This window comes from Fragaria vesca, linkage group LG6 (assembly GCF_000184155.1).
Source record: "Fragaria vesca subsp. vesca linkage group LG6, FraVesHawaii_1.0, whole genome shotgun sequence".
Taxonomy (NCBI): domain Eukaryota; kingdom Viridiplantae; phylum Streptophyta; class Magnoliopsida; order Rosales; family Rosaceae; genus Fragaria; species Fragaria vesca.
The window spans coordinates 9,984,472-10,001,270 of NC_020496.1; the positions used below are offsets into that span (position 1 = coordinate 9,984,472).

At 38.9% G+C, this 16,799-nt stretch overlaps 3 protein-coding genes across 3 annotated transcripts; all 3 read right to left on the reverse strand.

Annotated features, from left to right (window-relative positions):
• Positions 1–3,060: 3,060 nt before the first annotated feature.
• On the reverse strand, positions 3,061–4,246 carry LOC101302681 (F-box protein CPR30-like). Its single transcript, XM_004305193.1, has 2 exons — positions 3,819–4,246; positions 3,061–3,677 (listed from the first exon to the last, which is right to left on the reverse strand). The coding sequence occupies exons 1-2, from the start codon at positions 4,138–4,140 to the stop codon at positions 3,061–3,063; spliced, it is 939 nt and encodes a 312-aa protein (XP_004305241.1). The 5' UTR covers positions 4,141–4,246.
• A 4,181-nt stretch (positions 4,247–8,427) lies between these two features.
• Positions 8,428–8,907, reverse strand: LOC101302966. The gene has a single exon (XM_004305194.1). It carries the CDS (start codon positions 8,905–8,907, stop codon positions 8,428–8,430), a length of 480 nt encoding a protein of 159 aa, XP_004305242.1.
• A 1,517-nt stretch (positions 8,908–10,424) lies between these two features.
• Positions 10,425–14,115, reverse strand: LOC101295434 (F-box/kelch-repeat protein At3g06240-like). Its single transcript, XM_004302782.1, has 2 exons — positions 12,885–14,115; positions 10,425–10,660 (listed from the first exon to the last, which is right to left on the reverse strand). The coding sequence occupies exon 1, from the start codon at positions 14,042–14,044 to the stop codon at positions 12,914–12,916; it is 1,131 nt and encodes a 376-aa protein (XP_004302830.1). The 5' UTR covers positions 14,045–14,115; the 3' UTR covers positions 10,425–10,660; positions 12,885–12,913.
• Between the last annotated feature and the right edge of the window lie 2,684 nt (positions 14,116–16,799).

A 16,799-nucleotide genomic window follows, 5' to 3' on the forward strand; every position in this document is an offset into this window, starting at 1 on the left:
CCAACTATTGGTGACACTTTCTCAAGAGGTTTATTGGGTTTGAATTTTTTGAAAGAGCTTTACGAGGAAGATGAAGACTTCAAAGAAATTTGGGCCAAGTGTGTGAAGCAAGAACCCTGCAACGACTTCTTCATCAAAGAAGGGTATCTTTTTCAAGGAAATAGAATATGCATACCAAGGTCTTCACTTAGAGAGATGTTGATTCGAGAATTACATGGAGGAGGCTTAAGTGGACATCCAGGCAGGGATAAAACTATAGCGAGTCTGGAGGAGAGATATTATTGGCCTCAGCTGAAATGAGAAGTGGGAAACATCGTCCGTAAGTGTTACATCTGCCAATCTTCTAAGGGACGATCTGAAAATACAGGACTCTATATGCCTCTGCCAGTACCTAAGGGAATTTGGGAAGACCTCACCATGGACTTCATATTAGGGTTACCTCGGACACAGCGAGGAGTTGACTCTATATTTGTGGTGGTGGATAGGTTTTCAAAGATGGCACACTTCATACCATGTACGAAGACATCTGACGCTTCTCACATTGCAAGATTGTTCTTTAAAGAAGTGGTCTGTTTGCATGGAGTGCCTCAGTCTATTACTTCTGATCGAGACACCAAGTTTCTAAGCCACTTTTGGATTACTTTGTGGTAAGATATTTGAGACTACGCTCAACCGAAGCAGTACCGCTCATCCACAAACCGATGGACAGACCGAAGTTACTAATAGAACATTGGGGAATATGATTCGGAGTACTTGTGGAGACAAGCCAAAGCAGTGGGATGTTGTTCTGCCTCAGGTTAAGTTTGCCTATAACGGTTCAGTTCACAGCTCCATTGGAAGGACACCATTTTCAGTGGTGTATGTTTCACCTCCTAAGCTTGTGGTTGACTTGGCTACTGTTCCAAAGGCTAAGGACTTTAGTGAAGCAGCTGCGTCAATGGCAAGAGAGGTACAGGGAGTCCAAGATGAGGTTAAGCAGAAACTGAAAGTTACTAATGTGAAGTACAAGGCTATTGCAGATTCTCATCGGCGTGAGAAGATTTTTAGCGAATGAGACACTGTGATGATTTTCTGATGAAAAGAAAGGTTTCCTATCGGCACCTACAACAAGCTCAAGCCCAGGAAGTATGGACCGTACAAAATTATCAAGAAAATCAATGACAATGCATATGTCATTGATCTGCCAGATACTATGGGAATATCCAAGACCTTCAACGTTAGTGACATACATGCCTATCAAGCTGATGATGATGACGCTTTCTATCCTGACATAAACTCGAGGTCGAGTTCTTCTAAAGTGGAGGAGACTGATATAGAACAGCTTGCACAAACATTTAAGACACAGCTTGCTAGGAAGGCAAAGAAAACAAAGTCAAAGCAGCAGCTTTGAATCTGCAAAGCAGTAGCTTTGTTCCTGCATATTTTCTATCAGCATTAGGATTATTTTACTTTCTATGTTTTCATTAGGATTTAAGTTTTATTTAGAATAAATGATTCCTAGTTCTAGTATGATTAGGTTTATTTCTATGCCTATATAAGGCCCCTGCTAAATTGTATTTTCATTCAAGTTATCAATAAGAAAACCCAAAAAAATTAGAGTAGAAACTCTGTGTTTTAGGCTTGTGCCTGTGTTTTGCTAGTGGATTCTAGCTTACCCCATAAGGTTTCGACGCTTGACGAAACCTTGTTTCTATCGTGATTACGCTTCCGTATCAATTTAGCTCCCGGAATTGAGCTTATCTTGCAGTGGGGTTAGTGGACACCTCCCAAAGATTACTGAAGTTGATTGGTCTCTCTCTTAATGTCAAAGTTAAAAAGGATGGGGCTCTACCTATTCAAGATGCTGTGACATGAAACGATCACATTATGTTCATAGTTGGTATGAACTAGACAATCGGTTCTTATTGAGCCGCATTTTAACTAAACATAGCACAATGCTACATGAAATGAATTGAACTCAACTTCAGTTTGTCCATTGTACAGCTTTGTATTTGCATCAATCGGTTCAAAACTTGAGATCAATGATACATAACAGTACATTTCAGCATAAAATCCACATGCACAACCATTCCTTGAAATTTCATTATTTCTACTCAAGAAAAAAAGGCAACACTTTGATCCATCATAAAGTGTGATAGACAAGCCAATCAACAAGGTTCCACTTTGAAACTCCACTACAAGACTTGATATATAAACATAATTTTACCAACAAATAAATTTCTTATAGCATAATACAGAAATTCCAACATAGACGATTAAACGAGATAAATATAGATCAACATATATTGTTGCAGCCATTAGACATATATATATAGTTAGCTTCCAACTGAAACTAGTCCATACCATCTACTAGATCAAAGAAAACTCCCTTAAAGCTCAATAGCAGAAGCAAATCAGATTGATATTTTCAATCAAACCTGGAAAAATAAATAAATTCATGGAGTTCATTAGCACATATATTCAATCTACCTTAGTCTAGAGCATGAAATACTGATTCACAACTCACATGCCCAGTTCCAGTTCTAAATAACCTATGATTTACACATAACAACTCAGAATCCCATTTGAACTTTCAGTATTACAATAGCAAGTGTACAAACAATGACTAATGAATTATCTGATAATTCACTTCAATAATTCTTTCATGTTCTTCATATTGATATATACCATCAAACATTGATGCAATGCAATCAGAGCGCAATCATCTTATTCTAGAGCTCTGTTAAGATTATAGCATTTTAAAGCACTACGTTAGTAGAAAGGAGAGTTTACATGTACATACTAAACTTATAAGAGCTAGGAAATGGTTTATTATACAAACATTTATGGAGGAACTCCAATTAGTCGCTAATAGAAACTGACAAGCCGAAAGTCTGTTTTGCATATCATCACAAAAAGGAGCTGGTATTAGATCACTACTGTGTATCCTCAAAGGCATCCTATTGCTATCTAGCCGAATTTCACCATAATAATACAACTAATTTTCAGATACATGAAACCAGAGTCATATAGACTATAGAGGAGTAACTAACCAGAATTGTGCGCAAAGAGCTAAAAGGACTAATCATCTATCCGAAGTAGACTCTCTTGATATTGAATACAGTTAAGCCAATAGCCCTCAACCTTATAAAAACTGAACTTGTCTTCATTGTGAAGAATCTTTACCGACCCAAGATCTTTGTCGTTCCCGTCAACATAAATCCCGGCAACAATACCAGTTTCCATAACCAAGACAGCTCTGTGAATGTAACCCCATAGGTCCTTAGGGGGATCCGAAAACTTCAAGTTAAAGAGCTTAGTCCACGAGTCACGCACACCATATTCTCTCATGACCCATACAAGTATGCAGTCAGCTGCAGCCATTGGACAATGAGCGAGAGACAGACATTCTCCAGCAAAAACTCCAACACTGCTGAAATTTCCATCCTCGAAAGCCCGCGGCAGCAACATTTTCCTGAACTTGTGTTCTTCTTGCTGTGTCAAATCGAAAGCCTCGATTTCATCTTGGGTATCGAGCCAATGAAGTGCCTCTTTCAAAAAAGTCCCCTGATAAGAGATAATAGATAACACATCGGCCTCAAGTGTTTTCCAAGCGTGAGCTTTGGATGAGTAAATGGCACCCTCATTCTTGACATCAATACAATCCATGGAGACTACTAAAACCCTGTAGTCGTCAGCTGCCGGCAAATAGCCAACGCCATAAAAGAGGAGCTCATTATCAATTTTGGAAAAACCCGGGTGAGGTATTTTCTTAAAGAAACCAGTTGAAGGGTTCCACATATAAAATATCTTCTCAGCGAAGGCGAGGAATACAATACCATTGCAAGAGCCCAGTAGCACGACAGCGGAAGAAGGTGACGGGAAAGGCAGCTTCAGCTTTCTAACAGAGGAAGGATCTCCAAACGACGGCGTTTTCAGGTCCAGGGATTCGAACCGAGGACCGTCGATGGAGTAGAGGAGTCTGTGATCGAGGGTTTTGCGGTCACGAACTGCTTGGAATTGAGATTGAGCGAATTTGGGGTCGGAGAGAATGATGGAACGGAAGCGTTTGGAAACGCAGGTGAATCGGATTAAGGATTTCACGGGCAGGAAGGTGAGGATATGCTCTATTATCTCTTCAGGTAGGGCTGCTTTCTCCATTGCACTATCACTGTCTGGAAACCAAACGATGAACAAGCAGCGAGTAGTGACTGAAGAAGTTGAGTGTTGGGGGGATTGTTGTTGTGGACTTGTGGGTTTGATACATAGACTCAGGTCTAAGCGGTGGCGTAACCAGAAATATTATTTAGAAGGGTCATAACTTAATTCTTTTTAAGTAACCTATATCCTTCACACTAAATCAGCATTTGATAAATTATTTAACCCAATCAATCTTGGTTATTGGTGGGGGTTTTGGACAAAGATGAACTTCGAATTCATCAAATAACATAAATTACATCAATTGTTAAAAAAAATATTAGATATATTACTTTATATTACATTCTTCTAATTTTGACTTGATTTGCTAGAGACCATGAGTGAAAAAAGGGTGTATAAATCTAAATATATATTGTTTAACTGTGTTGATTTATGAGACAGAATCATTATTAATTGGCCACTTAATAAATAAAATGCAGTAAAAAGTTAAAACATGGTGGACACCCGTCCAAACACTGGACTTGTGGGGTGAATGGGCCATAAGATCAAAACTTTTGATCATCTTCCGTTTCAATTTTGCAGATTTTCTTATGTGAGGAGGGTCATTAATTATAGTTTATATATGTGATTACCAAATAGTTCAACCAATGGCTGCTTAATTCAAATAGCTAGATGGGTCAATTGACCCTTCTCGCCCTACCCTCCCTACGCCACTCGTCTGAGCCCAATACTTGGTCTTTTTCTTCTGTCATATTGTGTTAGTGAATTGTTTGCAAGTTTTGTGGAGGTACAGTAACCAAAAAAAAAACTACAAAAATTTGTTGAGGTACAATTTAACTACAAATAACCATTTTAGAGATATGAATATAATCACCCTCCCTCCAATCCCGCTAACATATATCGAAGTGCCAAATCAAAAAAATTATGTGTTATCATATAGCTTTGTATCCGCTAAGTTCGTGAGCTGGAAATAAGTAGACTCGAACCACTTGTGATGCTTTATTATAAAAGGATTGAAACTTACACTCATCATTTTACGATCCTCACTCCATCTTTCTTTTTCGGTTAAACTTTTATATAAAGACAAAACACATGTTTTACTAAGAAAAGTAAAAATGAGTCTAGATTGTAAAATAAAAAGTGCAAATTTCACTTCTCTATAATAATCACAGCGTTCATAGTTGGTGTGAACTAGAAATTTCGTCCATATATTAGCCTATCTTGGATAAAATTATAGTGCTACATTGAACCCAAATAAAATTTAGTTCCATGGTCAGATTCATGTTTGCTTCTGTTAAGTTCAGAACACCATAAAACAAGAAATATGCTATCAACGCAGTTGCACCCGGCCATTAGACAAAGATATAACTAGCTTTGAATTAAAGCCGGTCCACATCACCACTAGATCAAAGAACCCTCCCATAAAGCTTGCTCTAGCAATTGTACATCCAAAGCCCCTACAAAATCAAAGAAAGCACACAATTAATCATCTGTCAAGCAATTTTTCGGAAGCCAATGAGTCAATGATCAACCAGGATGAACAGTCTTTCCTTTCTGCTGTTTGAAGACAATAGGGAGAACCGAAGCAAAAGTCAAGATGGGTTTGCTTCCTCTAATCAATCAGTATCACAAACAAAAGTAATACTTACCATAATACCATCTGTACTAAGAGGTGTTTTTATAAAGGACAAACAAACTGTACTATGATGTAAATATAGCCAAAAGAGGAAAGCTGCTCTGTTGAGTTTATGGATGATTTGACAAGTTATGTGTCTGCTTGGGATTTCAGCGGCTAGCAAACAGCAAGAATATAAACAGAGGTTCCTACAACCCTAAGAGAATCCAAGTTCATTATTATCGAAAATAACACTCTCTTAATAGGCGAAATATAATAGAACACTACTTCAAGAAGCACAACAGATCTCCCTGGAAAATAGCATCCAAGAATTTAAGATTTTCCACATATGGTGAGGGATGCTTAATGCATGAAAGCACATACTCCCTAGCTATAACGAATATGGCGAGTGGACATGAATATGGTGAGGGATATTGATGCATGAAACTGATGAAAGCACATACACCCTATAATGATCGGATCAATAATGATCAGATCAAAAATAGTCAATAGTAAATGCTAAGGGGCACTCAGAGGAAGCATTTCCCAAACAGTAACTGACTAGAGAGAACTAGTGTCCAACATAAGAAACAATTTACGCATAGTGAGATATGTAGCAAATGAGCTTTGAAATATTGAAGCTATACAAACATTTTTATTTTATTTTTAAGAAGGGTTGATATGGCACATATTGGTTCAATTTACTTCAATGTAGAACATGAGGTACTGAATCAAAACACACATGCTCAGTTTGAGTTAATACTTCTAAAAGCATCTAAACATAGGCACTCAGTATCTCATTTGAATTTTCAGTATTACAATAGCAAGTTTACAAACAAGGACTTATGAGTTATTTGGTAAGTCACTCCAATTATTTATTCCATTTTCTCTGTATTGGAGTAGTGCGCATCAAACAACCCCAAAACCATGCCTGCAAATATCCATCTACTTGGGTCTAAAGCACTTCTTTTAATAACTTCACTAAGCCTTTGTAGAAAGTAGAGTTTACATGGATTTGTGGCCACTTGATGAAAACATACAAGATCTAGCAAATGATTGATTGAACAACTGTTTCTCTCACGCTTCTTTCAAATAAAATTTAACAGAAGTTTCCATGAGTGACACTGAATAACTAAATTGTATCCTGAATATTCAATTGTATACAGTTTACTAAAACTATTGAGGGAAATGGTAGCACTTAACTCTATGATGTGGTAATGAGATACTTGTACATATTTATGTCTTCTAAGTCGTAAACAACTATTATGCGTTTCCATAATAAGAAGCTCCATGAACCAAGCCCTCAGGTTAAAACTCTAAGGGAATCGGTAACATTTAATTACATGCTGACCAAAAGAGATGCACATATTTATGCCTTCTAAGTAGTAAACATCTATTATGCATCACCATAATAAGAAGTATATAAACCAAATCCTCATATTAATCCCATACTGTCTACATCAATGTGGAGTATTTAGCAAAATTTCTGAAAAAACGCTGGCCACACAAAACCAGTGATTCCGGAGCATCTAAAAGACTCCTAAAATAAATTAGGAGTTTTATCATCATTTCTTGTTCTTTGGTGTGTTTCTGGTAATTTCCTGCTTTTATTAGGGTTGCTGTAACCTAACACATCTAGCTATGGAGAGTTTTTGTAGGGAGCTTTTGTCAAATTTCAAACAGAAAATATAGAGTTTCTTTGGAATACTCAGCCCTGGAACTCAAATAGACTCGTTCCTAATTTAATCCTACTGCAATTATCTCCCTGCTATTGCTTGTTATCAATGAGGTATTCACTCTCTAGTATTTTTTCCCTAATCTAGCCACAAGACAGAAACTTCAAGTTTCTGCCCTGCATCAGCCAGTCAAGCATTAAGCATGCATATGGCGTGCACATCTAACGGTATAAGGAACTAAACTGGTTTACAAACCTTGTTTGAGTTTCAAATGCATTAGAATATTCAGTAAGCAATAAGCAGGAGGAAACTTAACTATCTATACACAAACAAATAATACTCAAATGCATGAAAGCACAATAAAAACGTGGGGTAACTAACCAGTAGTGTATGCAGAGAACAAAAGGCGACTAATCAACTATCCAAAGTAGACTCTCTTGATACTGAATCATGTTAAGAAAAGAGCCTTTAACTCCTCCATATATGCTACACTTGCCTTCTTCTTCCCGAAGAATCTTTACCAACATACTCTTGGTCTTGCGGTGAGAAATATGTGGGCAACCATACTTGCTTCCAGAACCAAGACAAGGCTGTAATTCCATCCATCCTTAGGGTGATCCGAAAACTTCAACTTATAGAGCTTAGTCCATGAGTCACGCACACCATATTCTCCCATGACCCATACATCAACCCAGTCAGCACTCAGCAGTAACCAAGTCAACTGCAACCTGCAGATAACGAGCTAGAGACAGGCATCCTCCAGCAGTAACTCCAAGATGGTTCTCATAGTCGTCAGTATCATTGAAATCCGGGGGCAGCAACATTTGCCTGAACTCGTGCTTCTCCTCCAGAGCCAAATCGAAAGCCACTATTTCATTGTCCAAATCGGGCCAATGAAGGGCCTCATTCAAAAGAATCCCCCTCACGATAAGGGACCACAGGGAAATACACATCGAAAATAATATCGACATCGAGTGTTTTCCAAGCGTGAGCTCTAGACTAGAAAATGGCGGCCTCATCCTTAGTTTCAATAATATGGGAGACCACGAGGACTCTGTAGTCATCGGTGGCCGGTAAATAGCCAACGCCAAAAGCAACGAGCTCATTTAAATGTGGGGAAAACCCAGGGTGGTCAGGTAATTTCTTGAAGAAACCAGTGGAAGGGTTCCTCATGTAAAATATTTTGTAATCAAAAGCGAGAAATACAATACCATTGCAGGAGCCCAGTAATACACTAAGGAGCCCACTGTTGAGCTCTCTGACAGAAGAAGAATCTCCAAACGACGGCGACTCCAAGTCTATTGATTCGAATCGAGCTCTGAGTTTAAAACAAGAGGAGCAGAGGAGTCTGCTATTTGGAGCTTTCCGGTCACGAGCTGCTCGAAATTGGGATTGAGCGAATTTGGGGTCGGAGAGAATGAGGGAATGGAAGGTGAGGATGAGCACTATCATCTCTTCCGGTAGGGTTGGTTCCTCCATTGCTCACTGTCTGGAAACGATACGATGAACTAGGGCGTGTAGTGACTGAAGACTGATGAGTGTTGGTTGTTGTTGTGGCCTTAAAACACAGACAGGGCTTGAGCCCAATACTCTTTTCTTCTCTCACGTGTTTCCCTCCAATCCCTGCTAAAAGCTCACGTGACCATCAAAACGGCAGTTTCGACGTCAATCAACTGCTCAGCACCGTTTGGTCCGGTAGTATAAGTATTCTCTTATAAGTGGAAGGTTGTAGGTTCTAAGTTTTGCATATGACAGCCCTCAATGGCAAAGCTCAAGATAAACAATTGATCCTCAAGCTAATTAAGAGACTTGTTGCTATAAGATATGTTTCTAATATTATAAATCATAACCATACTTTCAAACACTACATTAACACAAAAAAAATATAATCATATTGATCCATCATCCACCAAAAAAGTAACTGAGTAACTGACAAGCTAACGATTCATTGTAACCTAACAAACAAAAGAAAGTAAGTTAGAAAAAGAAAATCATAATCCAAAGTGCGAAGGTAAAATTCATTTCATCTCTCTAAGAGAGCTAAGTATCCCCAAACCTTACGGTTGGTGGCGAGACGGTGGTAGTCCGACTGTAATGGATAAAGTAGCCCAAACCCTTATAAACCCAAAGGTAAGATTTTATTTTCTCAATGTGAGATTCATACCTCAACACGGGTTTCTCAACAGAGGAGGCTGCTCAAGGCATCGACAACAAGGGAGGTTGTGACGGGGCGAGTTTTTTTCGTTCAACTAAGGCGGCGATTCAAGGAGTCGATGACGGTTGGTGTGACGCTCAGACCGGCTGTCTCGGATCTGATTGACGGTGGGTTGTTTCCTTCCCTTATCAGCGGCTGCTCAAAGAGAGGCGGTAGGGACTGATTCAAGAAATTGTTAGAATCAGTTTTGTAGATTCTAATTTTCATTTTCAGAGGCGGTTCGTAGAGGCAATTCTTCAAGAGCGTAGTTTGCAGAGGTTTGGACAAGATGGTGGCATCAGGGAGGCCGCTAGATTAATGCAGCAACGACGACAGTTCAGATGGGCCGAGCTCGGGTCCTGACACATCTGGGTATGGTTCTGGATTAGGGTAGTGGGAATGGGCTGGGCCATTGGCTTGGGCCTACTTCCATTCCTTTTTCTGGTCTGGATTTTTACTGGGTTAGGGCCTTTGTTAGGCTCATTATGGGCTAATAGATCCCTCTTAAAGCCTAGAGTAATCTTCTCTCTTCTTATAGACAAATACATCATATGGTCTTTAGGTCTCTAACAGTTAAAAATTTAATTATGTTTGAGGTGTAGTAGGTTATTTTGCTTTTAAATATTCATGTCCACTTTTTAAAACGTAAAATTGCAGTTGTTTTTTTTTAAATTCGTAGTTGTAATTTGGATTAAATTGTTTGCTTTATATGTGAGTAGATTTTAGATTGCTCAGGTAGACCGTTATTGGCTATAACCCTAATGAAGTAATTCCAATCTATACAACAACAAAAAAAGAGTAACTGACAAGCTGGTACCACGAGTTCCATTTTTGAAACCCAACTACACAACTCAATATATAGTCATAATTTCACCAAAACATAAAATTTGTTATCGCAATTGTACATCCAAAACACCATCAAACAAGAAATATGCATCCAAGCAGTTGCACCCGGCCATTGGACAAATGTCCACATCACCACTAGATCAAAGAACCCTCCCATAAAGCTTGCTCTAGCAAATGTACATCCGAAAGCCCCTGCAAAATCAACGAAAACACACAATTAAAAGATTACTCATCTGTCAAGCAAATTTATGAAAGCCAATGAGTCAATGATCAACCAAGATGAACGGTCTTTCCTTTCTGCTTCTTGAAAACAACAAGGAGAACCGAAACAAAAGTCAAGATAAAGAGGTGAAGAAAAATGGTTTATTTCCTCTAATTGATCGGTATCACAAACAAAAGTAATACTTACCATAATAGTATAATACCATGTGTACTAAGAGGTGTATTCTAAAGGACATACAAACTATATACTATGATGCGAAAATGTGAAATTACTGTATAACTAAAGCCAAAAGAGGAAAGCTGCTCCGTTAAGCTTATGGATGATTTGTCAATTTTTGTTACTGCTTGGGATTTCAGAGGCTACGTTCAAACATGCAGTAAAGAGCAAGAATATAAAGAGGTTCCTACCACCCAAAGAGACTCCATGTTCTCTAATATAAAAAATAACACTTTCAATAGCTAGGTGAAATATAATAGTACGCTATTTCAAGAAGCACAAGAGATCTCCCTGGATATCGCCAAAAAAGAAAAGAGATCTCCCTGGAAAACACTCCAAGACTTTAAGATTTTCCACATATGGCGAGGGATGTCAACGCACAGAAGAATATACTCCCTAGCTAAAACGAATAAGGTGAGTTGACATGAAGATGGTGAGGGATACTAATGCATAAAACGGATGAAAACACATAATTCCTGTAATGATAGGAACAAAAATAGTCAAAACTAAACGCAAAGGGGCACTCAGAGGAAGCATTTCCCAAATAGTAGCTGAGTAGAGAGAACTAGTGTCCAACATACAGAAACTATTAATGCATAATGAGATTTGTAGCAACTGAGTTTTAATATTTTCATCGAAGCTATACAAACTTTTTTTGTTTTTTTTTATGGAGGGTTGATATGGCACATATTGGTTCAATTTAGTTCAATGTAGAACATGAGGTACTGGTTCAAAACTCACATGCTCAGTTTCAGTTAATACTTCTAAAAGCAACTAAACAAGTAAACATAGAGACTCAGTATCTCATTTGAATTTTCAGTATTACAATAGCAAGTTTACAAACAAGGACTTATGAGTTATTTGGTAAGTCGCTCCAATTATTTATTCCATTTTCTCTTTACAGGAGTAGTGCGCATCAAACAACCACATAACCATGCCTGCAAACATCCATCTACTTAAGTCTAAAGTTTAATTCCTTGACTCAGCCTTAGTAGAAAGTAGAGATTACATGGATTTGTGGCCACTTGAAGTGATAAAAATGCACAAGAGCTAGCAAATGATTTACTGAACAAATATATTCTCTTACGTTTCTTCCAAATAGATTTTTACAAAAGTTTCCATGAGTGACTCTGAAAACTTAAAATATATACTGAATATTCGATTCTACACAGTTTACTTAAAAACTCTTGAGGGAAATGGTAGCACTTAACTCTATGCTGTGGAAATGAGATACTTAATTGTACATATTAATGTCTTCTAAGTCGTAAACAACTATTATGCATTTCCATAATAAGAAGCTCCATGAACCAAGCCCTCAGGTTAAAACTTTAAGGGGATCGGTAACATTTAACCCTATGCTGATCAAAAGAGATACCCTAAACCAAACCCTTAGATTAATCCCATACTGTCATCATCAATGTGGAGTATTTAGCAAAATTTCCGAAGAAAATGCTGGCACACAAAGCCACTGATGCAGCAGGCCAGCAGCATATCTAAAAGACTCCTAAAATTAGGAGTTTTATTATCATTTATTGTTCTTTGTTTTGTATTGCTAGTTTCCTGCTTTTATTAGGGTTGCTGTAACCTACCATATCTAGCTATTTGGAGAGTTTTTTGTAGGGAGCTTTTGTCAAATTTCAAACAGAAAATATAGAGTTTCTTTGGAATACTCAGTCCTGGAACTCAAATGCCTGCTATTGGTTGTTTTTGTTGAGATCTTCGCTCTCTAGTTTTCCCCTAATGTAGCCACAAGACAGAAAACTCCACTTTCTGCCCTGCATCAGCCAGTCAAGCATTAAGCATGCATATGGCGTAAGTAACGGTATAAGGAACTAAGCTGGTTTACAAACCTTGTTTGAGTTTCAAATGCATTTGAATATTCAGTAAGCAATAAACAGGACGTAATTTTAACTATCAGTAAATCAACAAATAATACTTAAATGCACAAAAGCACAATCAAAATGAGGAGTAACTAACCAGTAGTGTATGCAGAGAGCAAAAGAAGACTAATCCTCTATCCAAAGTAGACTCTCTTGATAGTCAATCATGGTAATCCATTCGCGGTTAACTTTATAATACGATTCGCGGCTACACTTGTCTTCTTCTTTCTGTACAATCTTTATCAACCCAACCTTAACCTTTCTCCTCTCGCCAACATATATTTGGGTAACCATACTAGTTTCGAGAACCAAGACATGATTGTAATACCATCGAACGTCCTTAGGGGGATCCAAAAGCTTCAAGTTAAAGAGCTTAGTCCACGAGTCACGCACACCATACTCTCCCATGACCCATACATCAATGTAGTCAAGGGAAGCCCTTAAATTATGAGCTAGAGACAGGCATCCTCCAGCAGAAACTCCAAGATGGTTCTCATAGTTGTAACCTCCGTCATCACTGAAATCCCGCGGCAGCAACATTTTCCTAAACTTGTGCGTCTCCTCCTGACCCAAATCAAAAGCCAAGATTTGATCCTCTCGGTTATCCACCCAATGAAGTGCCTCTTTCAAAAGAATCCCCTGATCAGAGACAAAAGAGAACTCATCCGAATCGACCTCCTCAAGTGTTTCCCAAGCGTGAGCTCTGGACGAGAAAATTGCGGCCTTATCCTTGTCAACAGATAAAGAATCAGCGGAGGCTACGAAAAATCTGTAGTCATTGGTGGCCGGAAAATACCCAACGCCATAAGCGAGGACCTCATAATTATATGGGAAAAAATCCGGGTCAGGTAATTTCTTGAAGAATCCAGTTGAAGGGTTCCACATATAAAATATGTACACACCAAAAAAAGCGCCAAAAGCGAGGAATACAATACCGTTGCACGAGCACAGTAGCGAGACATCACGGGACGGTGCCTGGGAAGGAAATCTGAGCTCTCTGACAGTGGAAGGATCTCCAAACAAGGGCGTATCCAAATCTAGGGATTCGAGTTTACGGGCGTTCGTGGAGTAGAGGAGTCTCTGAGTATTGGTTTTGCGGTCACGAGCTGCTCGGAATTGGGATTGAGCGAATTTGGGGTTAGAGAGAATGAGGGAATGGAAGCGTTTGGAAACGCAGGTGTATCGGAGTAAGGATTTCACGGGCAGGAAGGTGAGGATATGCACTATTATCTCTTCGGGTAGGGCTGCTTCCTCCATTGCACTATCACTGTCTGAAAATGAAACGATGAACTAGGGTTTAAGCAGCGAGTAGTGAGTGAAGAAATGAAGTGTTGGGGGCGATTGTTGTTGTGGGTTTTTTATTTTTTTATTTTTTTAGAGATAAATGAATAATTTATTTAATGGACAAACCTGATTATAAAATGCAAAGCTGAAAAACTGCTAAAAACAAAAAGTATGTGTCCAACTAGATCAAATAAGAAGGCCCATTTGGTTAGCAAGAAAGTAAAGATGGTAATATGTTTAGGGTTTCCTTTCCAAACAGATATGGAATGGAATATATGCTTTGGTATTTCCATGTGGGTGTTTAGTACATATTAGAAATTAAATGAAGGAATCAAGTATATTAATTTATATTGTAATTTTTTTTTTGAGGCGAAAGGAGATGGTTCCATTGATCAAAGATCATGACGACCAAAAGGTCAAGCATGAATAGTCCGAAGACCATACAAGCAGCAAAGCTAGATAACTAAATACGAACTACATCTAAGAATTGATTGAAGAAACTACCTTAAAACTACATCCAAAAAGGTGGATCTATCAACTAAAAAAGCATATAACCTTCTATCCTTTAACAAACAACTCCACTTTCAATCGAATCAGGTCTAAGATCTCATGGTGTACCTTTCATCGAATTGAAAAGAAAGAGAGTTGTTGTTAAAGGGTAAAAGGGATCTACATCTATCTCCCCTTTAAACCCAAACCCAAACAGAAGCCCAACCCACATAGAGGAAAGGGGAAGAAGGCCAAACAACAAAACCACAAAGGGAAGCCCAGAAGGGCACAGCCCAGTGGCCCGTCTTCCTCCCTCAGTCACCCATGCAAACCCGACTGCCACGAAGGTCTTCTAGAGATTCCGCCGCCGCCGGCTCAATCTGGTGGCTTGCCTGGCCGTGGTGTCATAGCGCCGCCGCGAAGAGGTCACACCAAACTAGGGCAAGTCTAGAGCAACCTAGTAGCCGCTGCTCTCAGACGTCACCAATCACAGATAACCTCTACCTCTCAAAACTGCCATCGCCGCTGAGCCGCAGACCCCTCAGCCGTCGGTGATCAGAAACTCTACCCCAAAAACCTTCCTCTCCTTAGCCCGCCGTCAATCAAACTTGACACACCCGGTTCGAACGACACACCACCGTCGTTGACTCCCTGAAACTCAGCCTCCGTTGAAAACGAAAATCACCTCGTCACAACCTCCCTCGTCGTCGATGCCTTGAGAAGCCTCTTCCGTGAGAAGCACGAACCTGACGCTACCGAGAGTGCGCCCTAGAGATCCCGCAGTCGAATTACCGCCGCCTCGCCGCCAAACCCTAGGGTTTGGGGATACTCAACTCTGAGAGAGACGGAGCGAATTTGTAATTTACATTGTAATATTTGTAAGTCATTATAATGAAGTACAAAGTTTTATTTTTCAATATTGCTCCTTTATAATTTTCAAATACGTACAATATTAAAATTTATTAGAGGATAATTTATGTAATTGTGGCTTTGACAGTGAGAATAGAATTGAAATACCACCCCTTGACAAAAGTAAAGGAGTAAATTTCCAGTTAGGTCTCTTTTTTGTTTCTTTTCGTGTCTCTATGTACAACCAATTAACCCCTTGGAATGGAAAACGAAATTAATTCATTTCCTATATCATGGTTTCCTGCCAACCAAACGGGGCCGAAAGAGTGAAAGGAGAATAACAACTCGTTAAACTATAGACTATAAACCCTACATTTGAAAGAAAAAAAATACCCCCTTGGAATGGAAAAACCAAATTAATTCATTTCCTATATCATGGTGAGCCAACCAAACGGGGCCAAAAGAGTGAAAGGAGAATAACAACTCGTTAAACTATAGACCATAAACCCTACATCTGAAAAGAAAAAGAAAAAGAAAAAATAATAGCAATACTGGGAGCCCTTCTAGTGAGGACCCTTAAGTTGAGGACTTTTCGGCTTATCCCACCTTTCGATCTTATATCTACATCTTGACTGTTCAATTTATAGGTATTTATGAGTAGATCATTTCTTTAAATTTTCAGCTATATTGAAACTTGTTAAGACATTCATAAGTGTAATTTATCAGTTATAAACTTGAACGGTTCATATTTGACAGATTTGGTTCGTCCAATAATTTGATCTAGTTTGTTATCTTAACGAACACCAATTTGGGTGAAAATTTGTAGAAATGATTTACTCATATAAACCTAAAAACTGAACGGATAAGATGTCAAAATGTGATCGAAAATTAAGTCTTTTAAACTATAAACCGAAAAGTTCTCACCAAGTCCTCAACTTAAAAGTCCTTACTAAAAAGACCTTCTTTCTAGCGATACTAACAAATGTACCACACACCGATGCTAATATGGTGGGCTTAAAACCCAATACGTTCGTTCTTTTTCTGCTCTCACGTGTTTCCCTCCAATCCCCGCTAAAAGCTCACGTGACCATCGAAACGGGCAGTTTCAACCTTTGAAACTTACACATGGCGGCCCTCAGTGGCGGAGCGCTCCCACAGAAAAAAACGCTTCAGTTTCACAGGGATCAAATTGGACACCAGATCACTACACTCTCCGAATCAAACGCCTCGTACCCTAATCTCTCTCTCATTCTACGATGCCGGTAGAGCGCTTCAATGTCCGCCACACTCATAAGCCCAGGAGGTAAACCCTACACCCTCACGCACTGTATTATACCTTCTTTCTTCCTCGCAACGTGTCTAGGTAAACCTGAATCCTCGGACTTTCTAT